Genomic DNA, 15,771 nt, shown 5'->3' on the forward strand with positions numbered 1-15,771 from the left:
TGTAAAACGGAGAGCAGCCACCCACCATTTCCCGATTTAGCCTTTGGGGTTTTTGTGGCAAGGACCCTCGGTCGCTGTGGGCACGTCTACCCTGCAGGTGGGCACCGGCGGCCGGCCCGTGCCCGCGGACAGGGGCTCACAGGGCTCAGGCTGCGGGGCTGTTGAATGGGGGTGTCCATGGTCCGGCTTGGGCTGCAGCCCAAGGCCCGGCCCCCTCCCACCTCGCAGGGTCCTCCAGCCCGAGCCCAGACCCCTGCCCTGCCACGAACCAGCCCCTTCGCCCGAGCCCTGGGCGCCCGAGCCGGCGGCATGGGCCAGCGGCGGGCGTCGAATGGCAGGTGGGGGTACCCGGGGGGTCTGCGCAGCCCCTGTCCCAAGGGGGCCCCGACCTCGGTCAGGGCTCTGTAAATCCCGGCATTACAGGCTCCCTGATTTTCTTTGGGGTCCCTGCAGCGCCTGGCAAACCGCGGGGAGAGGATCTTTGTCAGGGCCAGTGCAGGGCCGGGCCCAGCGGGGACACAGATCGCAGCGGAGGTCTCTGGAGCGCCCGGGACCCCGGAGGCCGCAGTGGTGGTGCGCTGCCTGGCACGAGGGGGGCCGTGATCTCGGTCCGGGACTCAGTTTTACCTGGCACGAGGGGGGGCCTGATGTCAGCTGGGGAGAAGCGGGGAAATTGGAGGGGATCATAGAGTGATATTTCCATCAACACCCCAGTGGGACGCAGGGAGCCCTGGGCGGGGAACGCCGCCGGGGGGGGCCTGGAGTCAGAAGGTCACTGGCTGGGGGGGGGGGGGTCTGGGAATGTGACCAGCAGGGAAAACGGGGGGCAGGGGACCCCCCAGACCGGAGACCTGAACGGGGCACGGGCGGAGGGAGGAGGAAACGGGGTACGGGGGGGGCAGAGCCCGTCTCAGGGAGGTGGGGGAAGGGGGGGGTCACCCGGGCTGCTGCTCGCTGCTGTGGGGACAGAAAGGGGGCAGGGCGGGAGGTCCCAGGGGAGGGGGCAGCGGTAAATCCGAGGGGATCTCAGCCCCCCCCGCCTCTCCCCGCTCCCCGGGGGGGCCCGGCTCCTTCCCCCCCCCCCGGGCCACGTCCGGGCTGCGCCGAGATTTCCCCCCCCCGGTCTCCCCCCTCCCCCCTTCTCCTGCCCCCCCCCGGTCTCCCCCCGCCCCCCTACTCCTGCCCCCCCGGTCTCCCCCCGCCCCCCTTCTCCTGCCCCCCCCGGTCTCCCCCCGCCCCCCCTTCTCCTGCCCCCCCCGGTCTCCCCCCGCCCCCCCTTCTCCTGCCCCCCCGGTCTCCCCCCTCCCCCCTTCTCCTGCCCCCCCGGTCTCCCCCCGCCCGGCCCCCCCCGGGGGCAGATCCCGGCGCTGCGGGAGGCCGGGTCCCCCCCCGGACCCGGGGCAGAGTCACCGCCCGGCCCCCCCGGGGCTCGCTCCGGTACCTGGAGGCTGCAGCGCCGCAGCGGGGCGGGCGGAGCCCGGGGCGGCCCCAGGGCGGCTCCGGCGGGAGCGGGGCCCGGGCCGGGCACGGGGGGGTTAACGAAGGTCTCGCGCCCCGCCGCGATCTGCGCATGCCCAGAGCTCCAACGGCCCCAACCGCTCCCCGGCCCCGCGCGAGCCCAGCGCGGCTCCGCCTCCCCCCTCCGACGTCACTTCCGCTCCCGGGGGAGTCAGGCACTACATCTCCCAGCCTGCCCCGGGCGCCGCTTCCGCCTCCTCCGGCCCAGGGCAGGGCGGGCCCCGGGGTCAGCCTGACCCGCCCCCGCCGGCGCCTTCCCCCGCCTCAGGCGGACTCTGGTGCCCGCGCGTCCCGCCCGCTGGGGCTCGAACCAACCGCCCCCCGGCCCCGCCCCCGCGTCCAACCGTCCTCCTAGCCCCGCCCCCGGGTCCAACCGTCCCCCCGGCCCCGCCCCCGCGTCCAACCGTCCTCCTAGCCCCGCCCCCGGGTCCAACCGTCCTCCTAGCCCCGCCCCCGGATCCAACCGTCCCCCCGGCCCCGCCCCCGCGTCCAACCGTCCTCCTAGCCCCGCCCCCGCGTCCAACCGCCCCCCCGGCCCCGGCCCCGCGTCCAACCGTCCTCCCGGCCCCGCCCCCGGGTCCAACCGCCCCCCCGGCCCCGCCCCCGGGTCCAACCGTCCTCCTAGCCCCGCCCCCGGATCCAACCGTCCCCCCGGCCCCGCCCCCGCGTCCAACCGTCCTCCTAGCCCCGCCCCCGGGTCCAACTGTCCTCCTAGCCCCGCCCCCGCGTCCAACCGTCCCCCCGGCCCCGCCCCCGCGTCCAACCGTCCTCCCGGCCCCGCCCCCGGGTCCAACCGCCCCCCCGGCCCCGCCCCCCGGTCCAACCGTCCTCCTGGCCCCGCCCCCGCCTCCAACCGCCCCCCCGGCCCCGCCCCCGCGTCCAACCGTCCTCCTAGCCCCGCCCCCGCCTCCAACCGCCCCCCCGGCCCCGCCCCCGCGTCCAACCGTCCTCCTAGCCCCGCCCCCGCGTCCAACCGTCCTCCTAGCCCCGCCCCCGGATCCAACCGCCCCCCCGGCCCCGCCCCCGCCTCCAAGCGCCCCCCAGCCCCGCCCCCGTGTCCAACCGTCCTCCTAGCCCCGCCCCCGCGTCCAACCGCCCCCCCGGCCCCGCCCCCGCTTCCAACCGTCCTCCTAGCCCCGCCCCCGCGTCCAACCGCCCCCCCAGCCCCGCCCAGGCGTCCAACCGCCCCCCGGCCCCGCCCCCGCGTCCAACCGCCCCTCCAGCCCCGCCCCCGTGTCGAACCGTCCTCCTGGCCCCGCCCCCGCCTCCAACCGGCCCCGCCCTCGCGTCCAACCGCCCGACCGGCCCCGCCCCCGCGTCCAACCGTCCTCCTAGCCCCGCCCCTGCGTCCAACCGCCCCCCGGCCCCGCCCCCGCATCCAACCGTCCTCCTAGCCCCGCCCCCGTGTCCAACTGTCCTCCTAGCCCCGCCCCCGGTCCAACCGTCCCCCCGGGCCCCGCCCCCGCATCCAACCGTCCTCCTAGCCCCGCCCCCGCGTCCAACCGTCCCCCCGGGCCCCGCCCCCGTGTCCAACCGCCCCCCGGCCCCGCCCCCGCGTCCAACCGCCCCCCCGGCCCCGCCCCCGCATCCAACCGCCCCCCCCGGCCCCACCCCTGTGTCCAACCGCCCCCATGTGAGCGCCCCTCTCATCCCGGTGCCTCTGGTCTCCCCGGGGGCTCCACCGGCCGCTGGGACGGGGGGTATTACCCCCCTACCCCACCGCAGTCCCGATTTTGGGGTCTTTCTCTTTTATAGGGTCCTAAAACCCCGACCCCCGCTCCCGATTTTGGGTCAGCACAGCTCACCCGGGTTCCACCAGTTCCCACGGTCGTGAGCTGAATCATAGAATCATAGAATATCAGGGTTGGAAGGGACCCCAGAAGGTCATCTAGCCCAACCCCCTGCTCAAAGCAGGACCAATTCCCAGTTAAATCATCCCAGCCAGGGCTTTGTCAAGCCTGACCTTAAAAACCTCTAAGGAAGGAGATTCTACCACCTCCCTAGGTAACGCATTCCAGTGTTTCACCACCCTCATAGTGAAAAAGTTTTTCCTAATATCCAACCTAAATCTCCCCCACTGCAACTTGAGACCATTACTCCTCGTTCTGTCATCTGCTACCATTGAGAACAGTTTAGAGCCATCCTCTTTGGAACCCCCTTTCAGGTAGTTGAAAGCAGCTATCAAATCCCCCCTCATTCTTCTCTTCTGCAGACTAAACAATCCCAGTTCCCTCAGCCTCTCCTCATAACTCATGTGTTCCAGTCCCCTCATCATTTTTGTTGCCCTTCGCTGGACTCTCTCCAATTTATCCACATCCTTCTTGAAGTGTGGGGCCCAAAACTGGACACAGTACTCCAGATGAGGCCTCACCAATGTCGAATAGAGGGGGATGATCACGTCCCTCGATCTGCTCGCTATGCCCCTATTTATACAGCCCAAAATGCCATTGGCCTTCTTGGCAACAAGGGCACACTGCTGACTCATATCCAGCTTCTCGTCCACTGTCACCCCTAGGTCCTTTTCCACAGAACTGCTGCCTAGCCATTCGGTCCCTAGTCTGTAGCTGTGCATTCGGTTCTTCCGTCCTAAGTGCAGGACCCTGCACTTATCCTTATTGAACCTCATCAGATTTCTTTTGGCCCAATCCTCCAATTTGTCTAGGTCCTTCTGTATCCTATCCCTCCCCTCCAGCATATCTACCACTCCTCCCAGTTTAGTATCATCCGCAAATTTGCTGAGAGTGCAATCCACACCATCCTCCAGATCATTTATGAAGATATTGAACAAAATCGGCCCCAGGACCGACCCTTGGGGCACTCCACTTGATACTGGCTGCCAACTAGACATGGAATCTTCGCGCTTCGATGAAAAGACCCTCCAGCAAAGGCACCCCGCCCCGCTCGGCAGACTGCAGCAGATAGGAAATCTGCTGATTCCCCGGCTGGATGGTTCGCCTTGGCACCACCTTTACTGACCTCGCCCTCGTGACATTTGCCAGCTGCAGGGTGCGGCGGTAAGGGCAGAATTAAGGTTGCATTGCAGGGGCGGCCTGTTGGTTTACTGCTCCGTTTCCTGGTTTTCAGAGGGTTTTACCTTCCCCATGATACACATGCTGGGAGGGCATGTGGCAGCAGTGGGGAGCTGTAACTCTGCTCTCATGTAGTTTGGGGGCATTTAACTTCCTTGATTTCTTTTTAATCGACTTTTTTTGCCACTTTTCAGAGTAGCAGCCGTGTTAGTCTGTATTCACAAAAAGAAAAGGAGGACTTGTGGCACCTTAGAGACTAACAAATTTATTTGAGCATAAGCTTTCGCGGGCTACAGCTCACCCTATATTTTCCACTGCATGCATCCAATGAAGTGAGCTGTAGCCTGCGAAAGCTCATGCTCAAATAAATCTGTTAGTCTCTAAGGTGCCACAAGTCCTCCTTTTCTTTTTGCGGATACAGACTAACACAGCTGCTACTCTGAAACCTATGTCTACATTAGAGCTTTTGCTAGCGAGCTATGTCAGGCAGGGAAGGGATTTTTTTTCACACCAATTATCGACAGAGCAATGCTCTCAAAACTCTGAATTAGTGACCCGTCCAATATCTCCATGTAAATTTTAGAGCACTTGAAAATCGTTTTCTGAAGACAAATGTTGGTATCAAGGCAAGATTTTGAAGAGAAACTCCTGCAGAATGTAAGAAAAATCCACAATGCACATTGTCAGAAAGTTGTCGGTGATAGGGCTCAGACTCAAATGCGTGATACAGCTCAGGTTAAATGGCCATGGCATGTCCTCTTGAACCATCCCATTACTGTGACAGCAGATGGCTGGAGGCCCTCTAACTTTAAAGACCTTCATCTTGCTGCACATGTGAATCTCAGTCTCTTGACTCATCATTTGATGATGTTGTAGGGAGGAGGGTTTTAGGTTTATTAGGAACTGGGGAGCCTCTTGGGAAAGGAGGAACCTATACAGGAAGGATGGGGTCTGCCTAAACCAAAATGGAACCAGACTTCTGGCATGTAAAATTAAAAAGTTCATAAAGGGGATAAGGAGGACTTGTGGCACCTTAGAGACTAACCAATTTATTTGAGCATGAGCTTTCGTGAGCTACAGCTCACTTCATCGGATGCATACCGTGGAAACTGTAGTACAAACTGTAGTAGAAACAAGTACTCCTTTTCTTTTTGCGAAGACAGACTAACACGGCTGTTACTCTGAAACCTGTCATAAAGGGGATATTAAACTAAGGGCTGAGGGAACGACAATAGGAGTGAAGGAACACATGGTTTGGACAGAGGCATGCCTTAGGGGAGGATCGCTGAATGGGGATTCTGTATACCTAGTAAAGAGGAAAGGACAGAAGTTCATAAAGTAGAGGTAGTAGCTGAAGAGAAACTGTCAAATGAGAAAGAGTCCAATTCCATCGCATGAAGGCAGACAACTAAATATTGACAAATGTGATAGGCTGTTGTGTACAAATGCAAGAAGGCTAAATTCTCAGCTGAGTGTCCTTGAATACCTGGTTTTAAATGGGTTTGATTATTGATTATTATTGATTGATTATTATTCCACCAAGCTCAGTACTACCTATTTTTATCAATGGGACATGGTAATATCACAATACAAAATATATAGGAATGACAGAATAGGTTGTGCTTGGAGTTTTACCCGCACTGTGTAGGGCACCCCACCTCTATCCTGCCAAGGGCTGGGGGTGTGAGATACCTATCCTTACTCAGGGGGCTCCGGAAGAAACCTGGTCAATTTAAGTACCAGCCCTTTCCCATGGGGCTCAGTGCCCTACAGGTTTACAGGACCTTTTCCCAGTGAAAGAGCCTTACACAGCTGTGCTCTAAACATCTGTTTATTAGCAACACACACAACACATATACCAAGCAAACTTCTTACGCTCACCACTCCCAATATACAGACAGATTTCTGCCAATGGCCAGTCAGGATCCACTCATCTGGGGGTTCCCAGCGCCCATGCACATCATGGTCGTGTTGTGGGTATGATGTTTTGCAGCTTGTTTTAACAGGTAGCTGCAAGCACGGACTTACTTTCCCAGCCACGAGATTACAGTGGGGGGTGTTGAAATGCCCATAGTGATTCTGGGAGACCCAGCGTACCCCTTACAGCCATGGCTCATGAAACCTTACACGGGACACCAGGAAAGCAGTAAGGAGTGGTTCAACAACAGCTGAGTAGGTGCTGGATGACAGTGGAATGTGCCTTTGGCAGATTAAAGGTGCACTGGTGATGCCTTTATGGAAGGTTAGACCTCAATGTGGATAATATTCCAATGGTCATTGCCGTGTGCTGTATGTTGCATAATCTCTGTGACGCTATGGGTGAAAGGTTTGCTCGTGGGTGGAGTGCTGAGGCAGACCGCTTGGGCACTGATTTTGAGCAGCCAGATACCAGGGCTGTCAGAGGAGCCCAGAGGGGAGCTATTCGAATTAGGGAGGCTTTGAGGCAGCACTTTGACAATGACCTCCAGTAACATATATCTCTTTCTGAGTTGGTTCGATGTTACATGCCATGTTGTTTTCCTTGGGGGCAATGGCGACATTTGGGGCCTTCGATTCCTGTAATAAAGTGATTCAAATGCCTGTGAATGTATTGGCACTTCCTGTTATCTCACCGTATAGGAAAAAAAAATAAAGAGGATTTACCATTATAAAAGTTTGCTTTCATTGCACAAGAAACAACACACACATGTGGCTACCGCCAGAGCCAGTGTCCGACCTGTGGCATCCCTGCACCACAGCCAGGACCTGGAAAGGAAGCCTGGGATATGTGAGGGAGAGACTGTGAATTGCCCTTATGTTCCAGAGACTCGCTGTATGGGGAGACGAATCCATGCTATCAGAACTCCGTTCCAAAAGACAAAATGCCAAAATATTTGCAAAATTCTCCAAGGACATGATGGACAGAGACCACAACAGGGATCTGCAGCAGTGCCACGTGAAAACTGAGCTCAAACAAGCCTACCAAAAAACGAAAGAGGCAAATGGCTGCTCCGGGTCAGAGCCCCAGACATGCCGCTTCTATGATGAGCTGCATACAATTTGGGGGGGGAGGGGGCTACCACTATCCCATCCCTGTCCGTGGACACCTGCAAGCGGGGAGTCTTATGCAACAGGGATGAGGATTTTGGGGATGAAGAAGAGGAGGAGGAGGAGGATAGCACAGAGCATGCAAGTGGAGAAACTGTTCTCCCTGACAGCCAGGAACTGTTTATCACCTCGGAGCCAATACCCTCCCAACCCTCCCAAGGCAGGCTCCCGGACCATGAAGCCAGAGGAGGCACCTCTGGTGAGTGTACCTTTGTAAATATAATACATGGTTTAAAAGCAAGCGTGTTTAATGATTAATTTGCCCTGAAGACTTGGGGTGCATTTGCGGCCAGTACAGCAACTGGAAAAGTCTGTTAACGTGTCTGGGGATGGAGTGGAAATCCTCCAGGGATATTATTAAGGGGACACTCAGAGATGGCTATTCCTACTGGGCTGTTTTCCGGTGGCTGGAAAGAAATCATCCCCGCTGTTAGCTATGTTGCCGGGGGGGGGGGCGTTCATGTTTGGCTGGCAGGAATCTTCCCTGATCCTAGTCATGCAGTAGGGGGAGGGGTGAAGCGATCATCTGAGAATTGGGGGGGTGGGGGTAGTTGGGTTTGTGCTGCACATTAACCCGAAAACCGCAGCCCCTCCTTTTAAATGGCAAACCCAACGGGTGCTTGGTATGGGAAAGGAGGGCACTGCTGTTTGAAACCATTCCCACATGTTATGAAGGTTAAAGAAGCCAAAAGACTGTGGCTTACCATGGCTGCTTGCAAGCCGAATTCTGTTGCCCGGCCCTGCATGTGTGATCTCTCACACCAAACCGGCAGGCCCTCAATATAAGAGGAAAAATGCGACCTTTTACCGAAAGCACATCTGCTCTGTCATGTTAACAGCTTGGTTCACCATGAAAGTGTCATAGAATCATAGAATATCAGGGTTGGAAGGGACCCCAGAAGGTCATCTAGTCCAACCCCCTGCTCAAAGCAGGACCAATTCCCAGTTAAATCATCCCAGCCAGGGCTTTGTCAAGCCTGACCTTAAAAACCTCTAAGGAAGGAGATTCTACCACCTCCCTAAGTAACGCATTCCAGTGTTTCACCACTCTCTTAGTGAAAAAGTTTTTCCTAATATCCAATCTAAACCTCCCCCACTGCAACTTGAGACCATTACTCCTCGTTCTGTCATCTGCTACCATTGAGAACAGTCTAGAGCCATCCTCTTTGGAACCCCCTTTCAGGTAGTTGAAAGCAGCTATCAAATCCCCCCTCATTCTTCTCTTCTGCAGGCTAAACAATCCCAGCTCCCTCAGCCTCTCCTCATAACTCATGTGTTCCAGTCCCCTAATCATTTTTGTTGCCCTTCGCTGGACTCTCTCCAATTTATCCACATCCTTCTTGAAGTGTGGGGCCCAAAACTGGACACAGTACTCCAGATGAGGCTTCACCAATGTCGAATAGGTGAATGTCTACCCATTGTTCTCTAAAATGTATCTTTTTAAATACTACTCTCCCTTTTTTCCTCCCGCAGCTACAGATGTTTCAACGCTCCCCCTATCATCTCCGTCCTAGAGGCTAGCGCAGATAAGGAGAAAAAAATGTACTCACGTTGAAATGTTCTCTGAGCTCATGCAGTCCTCCCGCACTGAAAGAGCTCAGCAGAATGCATGGAGGCAAACAATGTCAGAGTCCAGGAAAGCAGAAAATGAACACGAGGATAGGAGGGATGCGCGAGATGAGAGGTGGCAGGATGCCATGCAGAGGCTACTGGGGGATCAAACTGATATGCTCTGGCATCTGGTGGTGCTGCAGAAAAGGCAGCAGGAGCACAGACCGCCGCTGCTGCCCCTGTGTAACTGCCCACCCTCCTCCCCAAGTTCCATAGCCTCCTCACCCAGACGCTTAAGAATGCGGTGGGAGGGGGGCTCTCCGGGTACCCAACCACTCCACCCCAGAGGACTGCCCAACCAATAGACAGCTGGCATTCAATAAGTTTTGAAGTGCAGTGTGGCCTTGTCCTTCCCTCCTCCACCAACCCACCCGGTGTTTTTCTCCTCCCCCACCCCTCCCGGGCTACTTTGGCAGTTATACCCCTATTTGTGTGATGAATTAATAAAGAATTCATGATTTTGAAACAACAATGACTTTATTGCCTTTGCAAGCGGTAATCGAAGGGGAGAAGGTGGTTGGCTTACAGGGAAGTAGAGTGAACCAAGGGGGCGGGTTTTCATCAAGGAGAAACAAACAAGAAGTGTCACACAGTACCCTGGCCAGTCATGAAACTGGTTTTCAAAGCTTCTCTGATGCGCAGTGCTCCCTGCTGTGCTTTTCTAATAGCCCTGGTGTCTGGCTGTGCGTAATCAGTGGCCAGGCGATTTGCCTCAACCTCCCACCCCCCCATAAACATCTCCCCCTTACTCTCACAGATATTGTGGAGCACACAGCAAGCAGCAATAAAAATGGGAATACTGGTTGTGCTGAGGTCTAACAGAGTCAGTAAACTGCACCAGCGCGCTTTTAAACGTCCAAATGCACATTCTAAAACCATTCTGCACTTGCTCAGCCTAGCTGAACAGCTCCTGATGACTGTCCAGGCTGCCTGTGTACGGCTTCATGAGCCAGGGCATTAAGGGGTAGGCTGGGTCCCCAAAGATAACTATAGGCATTTCAACATCTCCAACAGTTATTTTCTGGTCTACGAAGTAAATCCCTTCCTGCAGGTGTTTAAACAGACCAGAGTTCCTGAAGATGCGAGAGTCATGTACCTTTCCCGGCCATCCCACATTGATGTCGGTGAAAAGTCCCTTGTGATCCACCAGTGCTTGCAGCACCACTGAAAAGTACCCCTTGCAGTTTATGTACTGGCTGCCAAGGTGATCCGGTCCCAAGATAGGGATATGGGTTCCGTCTATGGCCCCACCACAGTTAGGGAATCCCATTGCAGCAAAGCCATCTAGTATGACCTGCACATTTCCCAGAGTCACTACCCTTGATAGCAGCAGCTCAGTGATTGCGTTGGCTACTTGGATCACAGCAACCCCCACGGTAGATTTGCCCACTCCAAATTTATTGCCGACTGACTGGTAGCTGTCTGGCATTGCAAGCTTCCACAGGGCTATCGCCACTCACTTGTGAACTGTGAGGGCTGCTCTCATCTTGGTGTTCTTGCGATTCAGGGCAGGGGAAAGCAAGTCACAAAGTTCCATGAAAATGCCCTTATGCATGTGAAAGTTTCGCAGCCACTGGGAATCATCCCAGACCTGCAACACTGTGCGGTCCCACCAGTCTGTGCTTGTTTCCCGGGCCCAGAATCGGCATTCCATGGCATGAGCCTGCCCCATTGCCACCAGGATGTCCAAATTGCCAGGGCCCATGCTTTGAGAGAAGTCTGTGTCCATGTCCTCATCACTCTTGTCACCGCGCTGCCGTCGCCTCCTCGCCTGCTTTTGCAGGTTCTGGTTCTGCACATACTGCAGGATAATGCGCAAGGTATTTACAATGCTCATAACTGCCGTGGTGATCTGGCGATTGACTACATGTACCCAAAACCACCCGTGACAATGTTTTTGCTCCATCAGGAATTGGGAGCTTAACCCAGAGTTCCAATGGGCGGCAGAGACTGTGGGAACTGTGGGATAGCTACCCACAGTGCACCACTCCATAAATCAATGCTAGCCATGGCAGTGAGGACACACAACGCCGACTTAATGCGCTTAATGTGGACATATGCAATTGACTGTATAAAATCGATTTCTAAAAATTGACTTATATAATATCAACCTAATTTCATACTGTAGACATACACTTGGAGTAATTTTACACTTCTCTGGAGTAGAATTCTTCACCAACCACACAACATATCAGTAGCGATAGTGAGGTATAACGCCCCCAAATATGCCCTTTTATTTCTTTAATCTGGTGGCACAGATTTAAATTAGGGACTAAATTCAGGTGCTGCTTAGATTCCGTGTAAGACACCAAATGTCAGGTATCTATTAACAATAGGTGTCTTTCTGCAGGTATATCACATTCCACATGGATTTCATTTTCTACACGTTTGCAACATCTCCCAGGGGTGAGCTGAACAGCAATGTCACTTCCATTTTTCCCCATCTCTACCTAGATAGGGATTGCATTTCCCAAATCATAGGCAACATGCACCTGATTAGGAAGGAGATATCTTCGGGAGCGACCTCCTGTGGGCCTGGGCCACAACTGCTTTGGGAGCCAAATGGATGGGTATTTTGCTTAGTTACAAGTCATTTACTAGGGAATCCTCTTCCCAGCCTTTCAGAGAAAATATTGACCTAACCAATTGAACAACAGGGGGGATTGGGATGGTGATGGGGAGTAAGGGAATCCCTCTGACTGACCCTATCTTCTTCTGTTGTTACAGACAGTGAATTGACATTTTTCCCTATCCCTGCCCCATTCCTACTCTTTATTATAGTTGAATATATTTTAAGGGAGGAAAATGGTAGTAAAAATATCTGCTCTCCAGCACAACCTGATGCAACAACAGAGCAACTGGGAATGAAACCATTTGTTCCTGAAGTGGGAACTTGATGACTAACAATTGCTTTGAAATGTGGGAACAGTATAACCGTGATACTCAGGGTTTGTTTAGACTAGGAAAAGTGATAGAGTTTAGGTCAGGTCAAGGGGAAAGCCAATGACAACCACGGCACCTGGACTGCATCTACTCTACCACTATAATTGTCTTTTTACACCAAGATCACTCACGTGAGGAGCCAAAGCCATGTACAGCCCTAGTGGATGTAAGGCACAGGTAGTTTTTGCCTCAGTGTAGCTTCTTAGGATCAAACCTCTCTCTCCCACCTGGAGATGATGAACATACTAAACTGGGAGGAGTGGTAGATACGCTGGAGGGGAGGAATAGGATACAGAAGGACCTAGACAAATTGGAGGATTGGGCCAAAAGAAATCTGATGAGGTTCAATAAGGATAAGTGCAGGGTCCCGCACTTAGGACGGAAGAATCCCATGCACAGCTACAGACTAGCGGCCGAATGGCTAGGCAGCAGTTCTGCGGAAAAGGACCTAGGGGTGACAGTGGACGAGAAGCTGGATATGAGTCAGCAGTGTGCCCTTGTTGCCAAGAAGGCCAATGGCATTTTGGGATGTATAAGTAGAGGCATAGCGAGCAGATCGAGGGACGTGATCGTTCCCCTCTATTTCGACATTGGTGAGGCCTCATCTGGAGTACTGTGTCCAGTTTTGGGCCCCACACTATAAGAAGGATGTGGATAAATTGGAGAGAGTCCAGCGAAGGGCAACAAAAATGATTAGGGGTCTAGAACACATGACTTATGAGGAGAGGCTGAGGGAGCTGGGATTGTTTAGTCTGCAGAAGAGAAGAATGAGGGGGGATTTGATAGCTGCTTTCAACTACCTGAAAGGGGGTTCCAAAGAGGATGGCTCTAGACTGTTCTCAATGGTAGCAGATGACAGAACGAGGAGTAATGGTCTCAAGTTGCAGTGGGGGAGGTTTAGATTGGATATTAGGAAAAACTTTTTCAGTAGGAGGGTGGTGAAACACTGGAATGCGTTACCTAGGGAGGTGGTAGAATCTCCTTCCTTAGAGATTTTTAAGGTCAGGCTTGACAAAGCCCTGGCTGGGATGATTTAACTGGGAATTGGTCCTGCTTCGAGCAGGGGGTTGGACTAGATGACCTTCTGGGGTCCCTTCCAACCCTGATATTCTATGATTACTGGCTGGACGGACACAGACTCCTACGACTCAAAAGGAAAGCAGTTGATAGGAAAGATCACAGGACTGACCCCAAAGAAGGGTGAGCTGCAAAAGGCAGACGCAGGCAACTGATCTGGGGGAGCTGAGAGACCATGGTGAAGATGGTGCAAAGATCACTATGTGGGAATTAGCAAATGTGATTTAAAAAAAAATAATAAATCTTTGGTCAGCCCTGGTCAAGGCATTTGTTACAGTTCTCTCTCACGTGGATTTTCTGATGTCTAATAAGGCTGGAACTTTCACTGAAGCTTTTCCCGCACTCAGAGCATGTGTAGGGCATCTCCCCCGTGTGGATTCGCTGATGTCTGATGAGGTGTGAGCTCCGACTGAAGCTTTTTCCACACTCAGAGCATCCATAAGGTTTCTCACCCGTGTGGATTCTTCTATGTGTGAGAAGGTGTGAGCTGCGATTGAAGCTTTTCCCGCACTCAGAGCATGCGTAGGGCTTCTCTCCTGTGTGGATTCTCTGATGTAAGATGAGGGATGAACTATGAATGAAGCACTTCCCACACTCAGAGCATCCATAAGGTTTCTCACCTGTGTGGATTCTTCTATGTGTGATGAGGTGTGACCTCTGATTGAAGCTTTTCCCGCACTGAGAGCATGTGTAGAGTTTTTCTCCTGTGTGGATTCTACGATGTGTGATAAGGGCTGAGTGCCCACTAAAGCTTTTCCCGCACTCGGAGCACGTGTAGGGCATCTCTCCTGTGTGGATTCTCCGATGTGAGATGAGGGCTGAACTACGAATGAAGCATTTCCCACACTCAGAGCAGCCATAAGGTTTCTCACCTGTGTGGATTCTTCTATGTGTGATAAGGTGTGAGCTCTGATTGAAGCTTTTCCCGCACTGAGAGCACGTGTAGAGTTTCTCCCCTGTGTGGATTCGTTGATGTCTGATAAGGCTCCCACTCTGACTGAAGCTTTTCCCACACTCAGAGCATGTGTGGGGTGTCTCTCCTGTGTGGATTCTCTGATGTGTGGTCAGGGCAGACCTCTGACTGAAGCTTTTCCCGCACTCCGAGCATGTGTAGGGGGTCTCTCCTGTGTGGATTCGCTGATGTGTGATCAGGGAAGAGCTGTGATTGAAGCTTTTCCCGCACTCCGAGCATGTGTAGGGCGTCTCTCCTGTGTGGGTTCTACGATGTGTGCTCAGCATAGAGATCTGACTGAAGCTTTTCCCGCACTCAGAGCACGTGTAGGGCGTCTCTCCTGTGTGGGTTCTACGATGTGTGATAAGGTGTGAGCTCCGACTGAAGCTTTTCCCGCACTCCGAGCAGGTGTAGGGCTTCTCTCCCGTGTGGATTCTCCAATGTGTGATAAGTGCAGAGCTATGACTAAAGCTTTTCCTGCACTCAGAGCACATGTAAGGTCTCTCTTCTCTTTTCACACTCTCATAGCATGTGTAGCGTGTCTCTTGCAAGTTGATTCTCTCGCGTGTAATAAGGTCTGAGTGGCTACTCAAGTTGTCCTCTGGCCTCTGCTGACTCTCACAGGCTTTTGCTTTTTCTGGGAGTGCACAACTTCTGGAACCATTCCCTTTGGATCTTCCTGATAACCTTGCATGTGGTTCTACTTCCTCAGCATCTTCCTGCTGGGGTGTCTCCTCCTCATTCTCAGTCACCATCCCATCACCTGATGGGAGACAAAGAGAATCCAGACACAGGTCACTCCCTGTGCCAGAAATAAAGGAAATCTCAGAGAGAGGAATGGAAAAAGGGATGAACAAACCAAAATATGTGTGGGAGAGATCAAAGCAATCAGGAGCTGATTTTCCCCTAACCCTTTCCCAGAGGAGAGAGGAAGGGATCAGTTTTGGTCCATATCTCACTAGAACACTCAGGGAAAAGTGAGATCGGGGAGGGACCTGTTGCCAGTTGTCAATCAGAATAGGAGGGAAGCCCTGGGTGACATCTGGCATAATGATTCCACATCTGCAGGGAACAATCCTGAAGTTGGAGACCTCACAAGGTCTTTGTAGGGCATCCCAAATGTTTCCTGCATTCCCAAACAGTTTTTGAGTTGGTTTAACCAATTCCTCACCTGTGCAGGCAGCTCTCCGGAGCACTTCTTTCTCAGAGCCCTGGAGGTCTGGGACCCACGGCTCTTCCCCTCGTTCCAGCTGTGAGATCACATCAGGTTTGGAAACTGGAAACCCTACTCCAGGCAAAGAAAACAAGGGAGGTCAGTGGAATTTGTGGGATACTTGTCACAAAGAACAGTCCATGGTTGTAATCCCAGCTCATTTTTTAAGCACTAACATCCCAAGGCCATCTTCATTGGCTCAAAGTGGCAGAATAGTTATTATTATTATATAAATAATATTCATTACCTTAGTGCCTAAGGAGCAACTAACAGTGGGTCACCATTATACTAGGGAAAGTACAGAGAATAGTAGATGGCCCATGCCCTGAAGAATTTACAAT

The 15,771-nt window shown here is 54.0% G+C and overlaps 2 protein-coding genes across 8 annotated transcripts in view; both read right to left on the reverse strand.

The window, feature by feature from the left end:
* The window catches only part of LOC140904194 (uncharacterized), a 92,575-nt gene extending 90,771 nt beyond the window's left edge, over positions 1 to 1,804 (reverse strand). The window contains exon 1 of the mRNA XM_078850897.1: positions 1,442 to 1,804. The gene's annotated coding sequence lies outside the window, so the exon portion shown is untranslated. The remainder of the gene's footprint in view (positions 1 to 1,441) is intronic.
* A 7,899-nt stretch (positions 1,805 to 9,703) lies between these two features.
* The window catches only part of LOC140904218 (uncharacterized), a 30,591-nt gene continuing 24,523 nt past the window's right edge, over positions 9,704 to 15,771 (reverse strand). For 6 of the 7 annotated variants that reach the window (XM_073326635.2, XM_073326632.2, XM_073326631.2 and 3 more), the window contains 2 exons: positions 15,389 to 15,502; positions 9,704 to 15,019 (listed from right to left, as the gene is read on the reverse strand). In XM_073326635.2, coding sequence (XP_073182736.1) covers positions 13,515 to 15,019; positions 15,389 to 15,502 — 1,619 coding nt within the window. In that variant the 3' untranslated portion in view covers positions 9,704 to 13,514. The remainder of the gene's footprint in view (positions 15,020 to 15,388; positions 15,503 to 15,771) is intronic. The other variant, XM_073326636.2, reaches the window with a different exon arrangement.

Source organism: Lepidochelys kempii, chromosome 28 (genome assembly GCF_965140285.1).
Source record: "Lepidochelys kempii isolate rLepKem1 chromosome 28, rLepKem1.hap1, whole genome shotgun sequence".
NCBI lineage: Eukaryota > Metazoa > Chordata > Testudines > Cheloniidae > Lepidochelys > Lepidochelys kempii.